We start from the raw sequence: 13,901 nt of genomic DNA on the forward strand, positions 1-13,901 counted from the left end.
GCCCAATTTTTGCCTTTTAATTGAAGTGTTGAGTCAATTTTATGTCATCATTGACATAGCTGGATATAGAGCTATTATCTTATTATTTGGTTTGTTCCATTTCTTTTTTGTTAATCTTTTCCTCCTTTCCTGCTCTTCTTTTGGATTGAGTATACTTTAAAATTTCCTTTTATTGATTGGCTTAGCCATTGTATCTCATATCCCATCTTTTAAAAAATTATTTTAGGGCTGGGCGCTATGGCTCACACCTCTAATCTCAGCACTTTGGGAGGCCAAGGTGGGCAGATCACCTGAGGTCAGGAGTTCAAGACCAGCCTGGCCAACATGGTGAAATCCTGTCTCTACTAAAAATACAAAATTTAGCTGGGTGTGGTGGCAGGCGCCTGTAATCCCAGCTATTCAGGAGGCTGAGACAGGAGAATCACCTGAATCCAGGAGGCGGAGGCTGCAGTGAGCCAAGATCATGCCATTGCATTCCAGCCTGGGCAACAGAGTGAGACTCCTTCTCACAAATAAAATAAAATAAAATAAAATAAAATAAAATAAAATAATTAATTTTTTGTAGACAGAGTCTCACTATGTTGCCCAAGCTGGTCTCAAACTCCTGCATTCAAGCAATCCTCCTGTCTTAGCCTCCCAAAATGCTGGGGTTACACGCATGAGCCACTGTGCCTGGCCTACATTCCATCTTAATTAGACCCTGCTTTAGGTTCAAAATATCTGTAATGGCAACGACTCCTGGAGACTAATGGTCAATAGTTGATTCCCTACTCTACTACTCATGGGCTGTGTGATATTGTTCCACATATGAAATGAAGATATTAACTTGCAAGGAAATGCATTTGTGACCATGGTCCTCAGACACAACTCATTTGAGTCAGGATGCAAACTGAGAGAATGAATATGAGCTTTTCAGAAAGCAAAAGACATAGAGATACGTTTTAAGGAACATTTGGGCTCTGATTCTGCTTTTTCTCCATGGAATAAAGATGTGGCCTGTAAATGTTGAGAATGATTTAAGATCAGGAGAAACTAATACCAGTAAAATTTTCCTAAGCATACGAATTTTAGTATAAATTCATTAAAAATGGTAATATAAGAGCAGAGTATAGAAAGCAGAGTGGCAGAATAAAAAAAAGAGCTTTTCATATTGGGTGATACCCTCCCTCCCTGCATGGGCTGTATTATGGACAGCTACATGCCCATACAGGAATACAAAATATTAAAAGGCCCACTAAAAAATGTGCATATGCTCCTCTGTGGAAGGGCTAGCTCAGTTCCAGTGAAACTCTACTTTTGACTAATTAGAAACGTAATGCTCTCTGGTCTTTCCCCACCAATCCACAGATCTCCTGTCAATACCATGCTCTCCATCTCACAGGTTGTTGGAAAGATTTAATGAGATCATACCAATGAAAAACTAAGAGCAGAGAGCGGCACAAAGAAATGGCTCGACACATATTAGCTGATAGACCACTGGAGACCAGCAAAGATAAAGCACAGATCATGTGAAAACCCAATTTAACGTATTTGTCACCATTCCTTCATCTACCCAAATTGTTATTAGTGATGAAAATGCCAAAAGGACAGGTGGCAATAAGGAGGAATAAAAAGAAGACAGTAGAATAATTACCAAGTAATTATGGTGTTAAATGAAGAGTTTTAAAGAACTCTATTCATTGCTATCACACCAATACAAAATTCTGAACGCATGTGTGACTGAGCTCATCACAACTTACAGGATGGTGAAATGCAGGTGAAAGGAACACATTCTTTAAAAGTCAGCAAGCAAGTAACCTCACACAGTCCCATCTATAATTGCATTAACAATGGCTAACACCAATTGAGGGCTTACTAATACCTACCTACTAGGTACTGTATTAAGTGCTTTTTATGTGTCAACTGATTTCACTGACAAATAACGTAACTGAGAAACACTGTCCAAAATATGTAACCAACACAAACGTGATGATGTTTCCAGAAATACTTTTACTGAACTAAAGAAAGGAAAAAATATGTGTAGTTTAGAAGTTATAACTGAGCAAATGATATTCATGACTTTTGTTTTCTTATCACAATGTAGTTAATATTGAGTATATTTTCAAAGTAAGAGGCGAGTGTGGTACCTGTCTCTGGTGGGACGTGGACAATGGTGCTGCTGTAACCGCACTGGCTTATGCCCGACCCCAAGCTCAGCACCGCCGTGGACAGAATCTGTGGAGCTCCTCCTCCTGCGTCTATGGACCGTCCATTTGTTGGCATTTCTGATTTAGGTATGGTTGGGATTTGCAAACCAGCTGGTGGTGTAAGAGAAACTGACAGTGAAAAGAAAAATTCCCAATAAGAAATTTATATAAAAGACCCAGTTTACAGAAGTTTGTAACTGAGAAATTAAACCTTACTGGCCATAAAGAGGTAATATGAAACCAGAATTTTATGCTTACAACAAAATAAATATAAGACATTAAAGAGAAACATGAAGGATGTATTTACAGTTCTTTGAATTTAACTCCGAGGGCCATTCTTGTTACCTTGTAAGGCTTGGACATCATCTGCCTTGTGGTTCTGTTTGTCTTCTTCTGAGGAGGAAGAAGTTGTATTTGTACAGGAGATACACTTTCTTTTCAAAGCTGGAATGTTATAGCTCTTCAGGTATCTGTAACAACATAATTAGGCCACATATTCTTAGCTGTTCCCTAACTGTGCCATTTCCCACCTCTTTGCTTTTCTCATGCCACTTCTGTTTGGGATACTTCATACTTTCTTCTTTGATAAAGTCTTCCCTGACCATCCTAGCCTCAATCACTGGATTGTAACATTTCTTTTACTGTGGTCTTGAATTAACCTTCAAATCTTATGTCACGGGTGTCCAACTGGCTTCCCTGGGCCACACATAAAATACACTAATACTAATCATAACTGATGAGCTAAAAAAAAAAAAAAAATCACAAAAAAATCTCATAATGCTTTAAGAAAGTTTATGAACTTGTGTTGGGCTGCATTCAAAGCCGTCCTGGGCTACATGCAGCCTGTGGGCCGCGGGCTGGACAAGCTTGCCTTACACCATTTAATTTTGACAAAAATAGGTCTTGTCTTCTGAACTATACCACAGTTCCTTCAAAGAAGGAATGCATCTTCTAGCTTTTTGTGCCTTCTGTAATGTTCAGCGTATGTGTTAGGCACGCCATCAATATCTACTGATTTATAGTGAAACACCAAGTCAGAGCAGCTATTAAAAATTCTATGAAGTCTCTACAGTGACAGTGTATGCTTTTGGAACAGACTTACATGGTATCCAAACTTGCGGTCTCATACCTGATGACACTGTCGATACAGTTGATCTGTTGATAGGATGGGCTGTGCTCATCGTTCCTCAAATCCTCATAAGGCTCAGTGTACACACTATTATTTTTCAGTGTTTGGTGGAAGGAAGTAAAAGTTTTATATTCACCTGAAACAGAATAAAGGGATGTGCAATTAAAGGTACCCAGCATGTAATTAAGAACATATACTTTCTTACTAAAATTAAATCATGGCACTTTATCATGTATATATCAATAGAATACTATGCAGCTATTAAAAATGAGTGCAGATCTAAAATGCACTAATAGAAAGATATCCACAACACACAATGTGAATAAAATAAGGTGCACAGCACATTACATATAGAATGGCTACAACTGTATTTAGAAAAATAAGGAATGAAACCAAAATTTCCAGCGAAGATTATCAAGGAATGAAACCATAGGTTTAAGGTTGATGGGGAACTTTCCAATGTTGAGCTGACACTGCCTATACAACTGATCAACCCTGGCAATCACTAAGGGTGGAATGTGGGAAGACCTGTGCATCTTACATGATGCTGTGTGAAGTACACAGCATCTCCCACGTGGAGCCTGTGTCCAACAGAACTTTCTGTGATGACTGATGGATTATTTGTGCAGAGTAGTATGGTAGCCACTAACGTACCTATTAAGCACTTGGAATATGGCTAGAGCAACTGAGAAACTAAATGTTAATTGTATTACATTTAACTGTATTGAATTTGAATTTAAATTGCCAAATGTGGCAAGTGGCTACCATTGTAGACGTAGGTACAGAGAGAAGAAAAAACCTCCAGGCTTAAGCACTAAAAACTTCCTGTAAAGGACAATGAGCCAATAAAGGAGACTGAAAAAGGGCAGCTGGAAAGATAACAGAAAATCCTGCAAGGTTCGGCCTCACAGCAATCAAGAATGAAAACCTTCTCAAGGAAGGAGTAACTAATTACGTCATGTACTACTGAGAAGTTTTGTAGAAGTGTTAGATGCTGGTCATTTTTAGCTGGCTTGGAAGAGGCTTCTCTATTTTCAGAAGGTATTACGGAAAAATGACTGTATTACCTTTCACTCATTAATGATTTTTAACTTTTAATTTTGAAACAATTTTAGACTTGAAGAGTTGCAAAAACAGTACAATAGAGTTCCTATATGCCTGTCACCCCGCTTCCACTAACGTTACCACGGTCTACAACCATAACAAAATGACCCGAACTAGGAAATGACCAGTGGTACCATTCTACTAATTGGAAAACAGATCTTCTTTGGATTTTATCAGTTTACCACTCAATGTTGTTTTTCTGTTCAGGGTCAGAACTTTAGTGGGATGGCTTTCAATTTGAGTTTCTCTGATGTCTTCTCATGATTAGATTGAGGTTATGCATTTGGGGAAAGAATGCCACTGAGGTGCAGTGTCCTTCCTCGCGCATCATCCCAGGGTACATGATGTCAATATGTTTTGTTACCTTGTTCATTGGTTAACATGGTGTCTCTCGGGTTTGTTTGTCCTGTGTAAAGTTACTATTTTACAATGTAATAAACAAATAATATGTTTTGGAGGAATACTTTGCAATCACCCAAGTATTCTGTTTCTTTAAAACTTCTCAAAGTTTAAGTTCCCCATTAACCTTTCACCTGTAGTTTCGTTCCTTGATAATCTTTGCCTGAACCATCTGTTTTATTCTTTTTTTTTTTTTGAGACGGAGTCTCGCTCTGTCGTCCAGGCTGGAGTGCAGTGGCGCGATCTTGGCTCACTGCAAGCTTCGCCTCCTGGGTTTATGCCATTCTCCTGCCTCAGCCTCCTGAGTAGCTGGGACTACAGGCGCCTGCCACCTCGACCAGCTAGTTTTTTTTTTTTTTGTATTTTTAGTAGAGACGGGGTTTCACCGTGGTCTCGATCTTCTGACCTTGTGATCCGCCCGCCTCGGCCTCCCAAAGTGCTGGGATTACAGGCGTGAGCCACCGCGCCCGGCCTGTTTTATTCTTTTTATTTGGCATAGTATACTAACACGTGTCTATCCATCCCTCTGTATATTAAACGAAAGGGGCATGAGTCCACACTGAAACCATTTGCGCCAATCCAGCATCATGGAGTCCCTTCCCTTCGGCTGTGTGTGGCTTTCCTCTAATAGTGAGGAGTCTGGTTATCGTTATCGATAGCGGCTTCCAACATTTGTTCAACCCTAGTATAAAGTCGCTTTAGAATTGCTACCCCGTACTCTGGTGGAAAACGAATACACCAACTTGAGTATAGTGTTTGTGCACATTCATAATTTTGTATTTAGCCCTAGGAGATCCAGTTGCAGCGCTGTTTTCCAAAGCTACTGAGCTCTATTCTTCCCCACCCCTTCCGTGTGTTTAGTCCTGTCATCTGTAATGCAGTCAGATTCACTTGTCACAGCCTGCATCTCATCTTGGGTTCTCTTTGCATTTTGGGGTGAGATGGAGTGCACAAATCTGTGGGTTTTGGCAAATGCACAGAAAGTTGTGTATCCATCACCACAGTAACCAAAAGAACATTTCCATGACTTAAAAATGTCCTTACATTGTCTCCTCTACCCAATCATAGTAAATACTGATCTGTTTTCCAGAGCTAGAGCATTCCAGAAAGAACGCTTTTCTGGAATGGAATTGTATAATATGTAACCTTTTGGTTCTGCCTTCTTTCACTTAACAAAATGTATTTAATATTCATATCTACAATGGTCTGTGAATCAAGTTCATTTCTCTTCACCGTTGAGTAGCATTTCACTGTGTGGATATACATAGCTTATCCATTCTGCTGAATGACATTTGGGTTGTTTCTGTGTCTGGTGAGTAACAGTGTAATAAATATTCACATACAGGTTTTCATGTGAATTTAAGTTTCTATTTCAGTTGGGTAAATCACTAAGAATAGAATTACTAAGTTACATGGTAAGAGTATGTCTAACTTTATGGGAAATGTCAAACTTTCCCAAAGTGGCTGTACAATTTGGCATTACCTCCAGCAACGGGTGAGTGTTCCGGTCACTCTGCATCCTTGCCAACACTTGGTACTGTCAGTTTTTTAAAAAAACTTAGCCATTCTCAAAGATGTGTAGTGGTATCTCACATGGTTTAAATTTTTTTGTCTAATGACTTAGGTTCAGCATCTTTTCATGTTATTTGCTGTTTACATATCTTCTTTGGAAAAATGTTGTTTCTAATTGGGTTGTCTTCTTGAGTTTTGAGCGTTCTTTATGTACACTGGATATAACTTCATTATTGTATATAAAATTTGCAAATATTTTGTCTTTTCATTCTTATCAGTGTCTTTCAGTGTGACTGCATGAAGTTCCACATTTTGATAAATCCCAATCTGTCCTTCTTTTCTTCTTTCTTTTGTTCAGTATAGCTAAAGACTTACTAATTTTATTACCCTTTGATTTAACTTAGTTTCTCTTTTCAATTCCATTGGTATCTGGTCTTTATTATTTCCTTCTTATTGCTTACTTGAGATACAATTTGTTCTTCTTTCTCTTATTTTTAAGGAGGAAGCTTAGATTACTGAGTCGAGACCATTCTTCTTTTTTCCATATAAACACTCAGTGACGTATATTTCCCTTTAAGCAGTGTTTTAGGTATATCCCATATATTTTTTGTTGTCTTTTCATTTTGTTCAGTTCAAATTTTTTTGAGACGGAGTCTTACTCTGTCGCCCAGGCTGGAGTGCAGTGGCAGAATCTTGGCTCACTACAAGTTCCGCCTCCCAGGTTCACACCATTCTCCTGCCTCAGCCTCCTGAGTAGCTGGGACTACAGGCACCCACCACCATGCCTGGCTAATTATTCATACTCATATTGAATATGAGTAATTTTTTTTTGTATTTTTAGTAGAGTTGGGGTTTCACCGTGTTAGCCAGGATGGTCTCAATCTCCTGACCTTGTGATCCGCCCACCTCAGCCTCCCAAAGTGCTGAAATTACAGGCGTGAGCCACCACACCGGGCCCAAAATGTTTTTATTTCCCTTGAAACTTCCTCTCTGACCTGTGGATTATTTATAAGTATGAAGTTACTTAATTTCCGAACATTTAGGGATTTTCTAAATACTTCTGTTACTGATTTCTAAATTTGATCTATTATGGTTCGAGAATAAACAGTGTATGCTTTCTTTTCTTTAAAAATGTTTTAAGATTTTTAATATTGCCATAATCTGATCTGTTCTGATGAATGTTGCATGAAAAATATGTGTTGTGTTGTTGGGTCAAGTGTTCTATAAATGTCAGTTAGGCAGACCTTGCTGATAGTGTTGTTCAGGTCTTCTATAGCATTACTAATTTTCTGTCTACTTCTTTTATCAATTACAGACAGAAATGTGCTGAAGTCTCCAATTATCATTGTGAATTTGTCTATTTCTCCTTACAGTTTTACAGCGTTTACTTCGTGTATTTTGAAGCTCTGATATTAGATGCATAAACATGTAAGATTTTTCTATGTTCTTAAGGAATCAACTCCTTTATCTGTTATAGTCTCTCCTTCTAACTCTGCTAACATTTCTTATTCTGAAGTCTACTTTGTGTAATGATAATACAGCTTCCTACTTTCTTTTGATTTGTGTTAGCATGATATATCTTTACTCTTTTGCTCTTAACCTATGTTTATTTTCACAATGGGTTCTTGTAGATAGTATATAGCTGGATCTTTTCATCCAATTTGACAATTTCTTTCTTGTAAATTAGTGTGCTGAGATTATTCATATTGAATATGAATTGAATTGAATGATTCATATTCATATTCAATACATTAGTGATTGTTGATATTGCTGGATTAAAATATACCAGCCACTAGTTATTTTCTATTTGTTCCATTTGCTCTTTATTTTTAAGTGTATTTTTAGAGATGAGGTATGGCTATGTTGCCCAGGCTGGACTCGAACTCCTGGGCTCGAGTGATCCTCTCACCTCAGTCTTCTTAGTAGCTGGCACATGGCACCACTCCCAGCTTCAGTTCCATTTGGTTTTGGGCCACCATTTTGGGTTAAGTGTCTTAAATTCCATTTTACCTCCTCTATTAACCTATTATTTATACTTAAAAAAATTTTCAAATTGTTTTTCTGAAGTTTCCAATATATATTCTTAAGTACTTAGTGTCTACCTCCAAATAATAAAATACTGTTTCAAATACAGCATAAGGACCTAATAACAGTATATTCCCAATACCTTCCACCCAACCTCTGTAGTATTGTTGTCACAAAGATTACTTATATATACACTATAAATCCAGTTTGCTGGTTTTGCTTTAGTCCATCACCTTTATGAGTAATTTTAAAAATTAAAAAATAGAATTTTTTTATCTTCATTTTTTCCATTTCCAGTGCTTTTCACTTCTTTGTGTAGATTCAAGTTTTTGGTCTGGTATCATACTCCTTCTGTCTTAAGAAATTCCTTCATCAAAAATATTTCTCAACATTCACATATGACAACAAATGTTTTTCAATCATTATATGGTTGGCATTGTTCTATTTATTTGGTAACTATTCTGAGTAAGGGGTAAAATTCCATCTGGTGTGTCTGTGTGTATCCCTTTAAAAATGATTTGTACCTATCTACAGAGTGCCTAGATTTTCTCAAAGCACTATCCACAGAGACATTTCTCTATTTATGTTATAAACACAGTGTATTTCTCTATTTATGTTATAAACACAATATAATCATTGACAAGGAAAAATTTATGTTCATGTTTGCAAAATTACATGGTCAATTGTAAAGCATTAGCAGCATTAGAATTCATCAAGAGATGATAAGTGGAGACTTGATAGACAATGTCTGTATTTACACAGCTTGAAAACTATATATTTTTGGTACAAGTCTGTATTTGGTAATATTTTCTTCTGATTTCATTTAAATACATCATCCTGTTTTGTCTTGAAAAAAAATTCCTTTAGCACTTCTTATGGAATAAGTGTGCTGGAAATAAATTCCCATAATATTTGTTTGAGAAAATCTTTATATCACCTTTATTTTCTTGAAGATCATTTTCACTAGGTACAGAATTCTGTGCTGACAGTTTTTCTGGTTGAAGATGTTACTCTATTGTCTTTTTAGTGTGCATGGTTTCTGAAGAAATGTCTGTTATAATTCTTATCTTTGTTTCTCCGTACGTAATCTTTTTTTCTGACTGCTTTCAAGATTTTCTTTTTTCCATCAGTTTGAATATGATATGCCCAAATGTTTTGCTTTGTTTTTGTTCTGTATTTAACTTACTTGATGGTCTTTGGCTCTGTAGAAAATTCTTGACCGCTATTTCTTCAAATATTTCTTCTGAGATTCCAATTACACCTATGTTGGATAGTTTGAGGCTGTCTCCAAATTCTTAGAATGCTCTATTCTGTTTGCTTCATTCTTCTTTCTCTGTTTCAGCTTGAATAATGATTCTTTTCCAGGCTGTGTTGAATGCTATTGAATGTGTTCCTCATCTCTGGCACTGATGTTACAGATGTTACATTTCCATTTGAGGGTTTCTTTCATGCCCATCTCTATGCTGTGATTGCCCACCTGGCCCTGCATGGTGCCCACTTTGTCCACTAGCCTTTAATGCATCATTCATAATTATTTTACATTCCCTGTCAGATAGTTGCAACTTCTGTGTCCTATCTGAGTCTTGTTCTGATGATGGTTTTGTCTCTTGGGAGGGTTTTTTTTTTCTTTTACCTTCTTGCCCATCCATATGCTACATAATTTCTTGTTGAGAACTGTGTAACCTGTGTAGCATACAGAGACTGGGCATGCCTTTCCTTCTTTTAGACCTCTGTTCGAATTAATCTAATTTTTAGGCCAGGTTTGAGTATTGTAATGGATTTACAGGATGTAGAACAGTTTTCAAATTCCTCTAGTTATACCTTTTGCCTCAGCTGGTGGCTGGTTTGGTGGGTAATTTTTTTGTTTATTCTTAATATCTGCTCCACTTTCAGCTTTTGGTCTTTCCTTGTCATTGTGCCTTGGAGAGGGTCTGTCTTCTGCAAGTTACTTGACTCAGGCTGTTGGTGCGCTGGAATCCAGTGCTGCATCTTTCTTCTCCCTGCAAATATGCTTCTCTCCTTAAATTTTAGGCCTGCTGGCTGCTCAGTAACCTCAGCATTCTGAATTGTCAAGAAAGGTCTGAACTTGCCTTTCATCCAGATTTTTCTGTTGTAAATTTGGGGTGATGCTGTTTCTGGCTCTCTACATCCCTGAGAAGAAACTGGAAGCAACCTCACTCTGAACCTGTTCAACTTACGGGTCATCTTCTCTCACTCAGGCATTCCATCACCCTAGACACGGACACTTACTTTTCCTGGATTTCCTCAATGATGTCTCTTGAAGCTGGCCTCTGTACATGTAGCCGAACAGGCTTTACATATCCCTGTTGTTCCTTGCCCTCCCATATTAACTTTTAAAATCTCCCTTATTCTACCTTAAAGCATTATTTGCTCTTATATTGTAAGAAAGGTAAACATATAAATTTTAAACCTGAAGTTCCCATAAAGCATGTAAACAATGATCATGCTTAACTAAGCATTTTCCTTTTCATTGGTATATATCTCTAGTCAATTTCTAACATTTAAATTATAACATCTTAAAGTTGTATCTTCATGTCTCTCAAGTAAAGAGTATAAAGGTTTCTTAGCTCTTTAAACTTGTAGGTCTCCAAATGTTAATAAAATCAAGATCTCCCAGAAACATTGGTTCTCCAAAGCTGTACCAAATGGCAAGAGATCTTCCTCCTTCTTCAAAGTCACATCCTGTGTGTGCTATTAGAGCCAAATGTAAGAATCTGTCTAAGGAGTGGGAACATTTCAGTTTCTAAAGTAGCTGCGTAAGCACATGGAGTTACCCGCAGCTTCAATTTTATAAAAAATCAATGATGGAATATTGCCGTCTACTTAAAGATACAGCCTTCAAAAAAAAAAAAATAGTACCAATGGTATTACAAGATCCATGCTAGATGATAAGAAACTGAATAATGCAGGAAGTGAGAAGGGAAGTGAAGTGAGAAGGGAAGCTATTCTGAGGACAGAAGTCAGTATGTGAAATTCTGATACTACCATGAGATCCTAGGCCCAGGCAGCTGTGAGTAGGACTGGCAGGACCAGACAGTGAGAAAAACATTTAGACATTTTAGCTTTAAAACTTCCTAAAAGAAATAGCACTGCCAAGACATGGAATAATAATCTATATAGTAAAAATTGTATTTAAGATACATTTTTCTGCAGAGCGGGAATGTGGGGGTTTCGAGGGACAAGAATAAAAAAAGCAGCTGTTATTCCTGTCTTGTGCCCTTACATGTAACAGCAGAAGAAACCAATGCAATGCTCACCTTCCTATCGAGGTGAACAGAAAAAAAGGAAAGAACAGGACTTGCTCTATCTGGGGAGTCCTACAGGCTCCACTATGGTTTGAATGGGTGTGTCCCCATGATTCTTATGTTGGAACTTAAAACCCAATGTGACAGTGTCAACAGGCACATGTTCCCATGAATGGGATTTGCAACCTTTCAGAAGGGCTAGAAGGAACTAGCTAAGTCTCTTCCTGCCTTTCTGTCCCTTATGCCATGTGAGGACACAGCGTTTGCCCCCACCCAAGGAAGTGATGTTCTCTGAGAAGCGGAGACCTGGCCCTCACTAGACACTGAACCTGCCGGTGCCCTGATCTTGGACCTCCCAGCCTCCAAAACTGTGAGAAATAGGTTTCTGTTCTTTATCCATTATCTGGTCTCAGGTATTTTGTTACAGCAGTACAGACTAAGATGGTTCCCAGTGACGTCACCTATGGGAGCAGCAGTTTGACTTTTTGTGGTATAAATCATGTCAAGTCCTGAAACGTATAGCTGTTATCATTACTGACCTTAGAAATTTCACCCCACTGTGTAAAACGTCTACATTTGACAATGATAGAGATTAATAACATTTACTGACCAAGATCCATCACAACTTCCAAATTATATTAACATTCAGGAAGAAAAATGAAGGGAAAGTTAGCTAAATTTAAATGTCAATCTAATTTGATTTCCATATTATTGAACTTCCCTATGCCATACAATACAACTAGGTTAACTTTTCAATATGATGCCAGTTTTAGTACTGATCCAGCTCTTTTGGAGTGCTCCTCACCTCATATTTGAGAAAAGTAAATACACGTCAAGAAAAGAGTCAAAGTTTTTCACTGAATTTAGGTCACAAAGATTTCTGTTTGAAATGACAAAAGAGATTTTCATTTTAATATACTTTATTATTTAAAATGCATTCTAAAATCCACTCTTTTTGTTTAAAGAGATGCCCATGCAGGGAGGAAAATCTATGATTTGTTGGTATTTTCAAGAAAAGTTAAGTCTTCAGTAAAAGTGAACTGCAACTATTACAAATACATTCTAATACCATTTACTTTCAAAACAGTATTTGCTGTTGCCATTATTATTACTACTATTACTGTTGCTATTTAGGCAAATCAAGAAATATGACAAGCACCAACACAGGGTCATGACTTTATGCTCATGAATCACATATGTGACATCTATGTAGAGAGTGACAGCCCATGGGAGGAGATCCTTGGGGAGGACTCACCACCACCATTCCGTTCTGTACGTGTCCCCGTCACTGGCTTGAATGATGATTTGGTCATTGACTCGATGTAGAGCTGCTGACCCAGATTCTTAATTTTGTTGACACTGGCATAGACCTGCTGCAAGGTCATCTTAGGGAAAGGAAAGATAAAATATGTTTCAAAAATTACGAAAATGTCCACTAAAAGATACATAAACAAAATACACTTAGCTTCTGTTTCTCTGAAGACACAATGATTAAAGCACAGTAATCGTTTTATTTCAGTTTCCTGCACCATGCCACAGGATACTGGTACCAACAAATACTAAATAAATCTGTTCAAAATATGCTAATTTTTAGAATGCATACAATTAATTCAAATATCACTTTCCAAAGGTGATATCTTCTTTTTACAGACATTTTTCCCAAAGCAAAATGGATGAAAATGCCTGTTATCAGATGAGGTCTTCGAGTCAGGAATATATACTAAGATGTCACCACATGCAGAACTGAGGTAGTACAGAAAACACGACGCCTGTATAAGGATGTGACATAAGCCCATGCACCTGCTCTGCCTTTGTCTCTTCGACGCAGTGACCGCTGGCCTCACTGGAGGAGGCGATGCTGACAAGCTGCTCCTGCGACCCACTGCTCCCCAGGCTCCCATAGCCGCTGGACACACTCACGTGAACTGGCTAGAAGGACAGAGAGGAACAAGTCCAGAATTGCTGGGTGTCTAAACGCAGCCACCTCAGAGCTCATCTAGAATCATCTAAAAATTAAGATGACAATTCCTGAAATCCCCAATTAGGTGTGTGCAGGTTAGTACTTTTAACGCTGACACGAAAGGCACTCCTCTGTCATTTCGGTAATTCTCAAGGGCAAAGTCCTATGTTCTAGTCTAGGTAGGTACTTCCAGGACAACACATTGTTAAAAAGCCATAGTATAATTAATGTTTTAAAACCTGAAAATAAACTCTAGTTCTCTATGTCCAGTTTAGAACAGAGAGAACAAACTAAATATATATTGTACTTTTTCCAAGAAC

At 37.8% G+C, this 13,901-nt stretch overlaps 1 protein-coding gene across 16 annotated transcripts in view; it reads right to left on the minus strand.

Moving 5' to 3' along the window:
* PER3 (period circadian regulator 3) overlaps positions 1-13,901 on the minus strand; it is a 62,472-nt gene that overhangs the window by 23,049 nt on the left and 25,522 nt on the right. For 11 of the 16 annotated variants that reach the window (XR_002732227.1, XR_002732226.1, XR_002732225.1 and 8 more), the window contains exons 12-16: positions 13,422-13,550; positions 12,877-13,006; positions 3,316-3,451; positions 2,532-2,656; positions 2,127-2,315 (exon numbers count right to left, since the gene is read on the minus strand). Coding sequence is in view for 12 of the 16 variants with exons in the window: in XM_023215249.1 (XP_023071017.1) it covers positions 2,127-2,315; positions 2,532-2,656; positions 3,316-3,451; positions 12,877-13,006; positions 13,422-13,550 (709 nt within the window). In the remaining 4 variants the exon portion in view is untranslated. The remainder of the gene's footprint in view (positions 1-2,126; positions 2,316-2,531; positions 2,657-3,315; positions 3,452-12,876; positions 13,007-13,421; positions 13,551-13,901) is intronic. The other 5 variants (XM_023215256.1, XM_023215255.1, XM_023215254.1 and 2 more) reach the window with 2 other exon arrangements.

The sequence above is a fragment of the Piliocolobus tephrosceles genome, chromosome 1 (assembly GCF_002776525.5).
Source record: "Piliocolobus tephrosceles isolate RC106 chromosome 1, ASM277652v3, whole genome shotgun sequence".
NCBI classification, from domain to species: Eukaryota; Metazoa; Chordata; class Mammalia; order Primates; family Cercopithecidae; genus Piliocolobus; species Piliocolobus tephrosceles.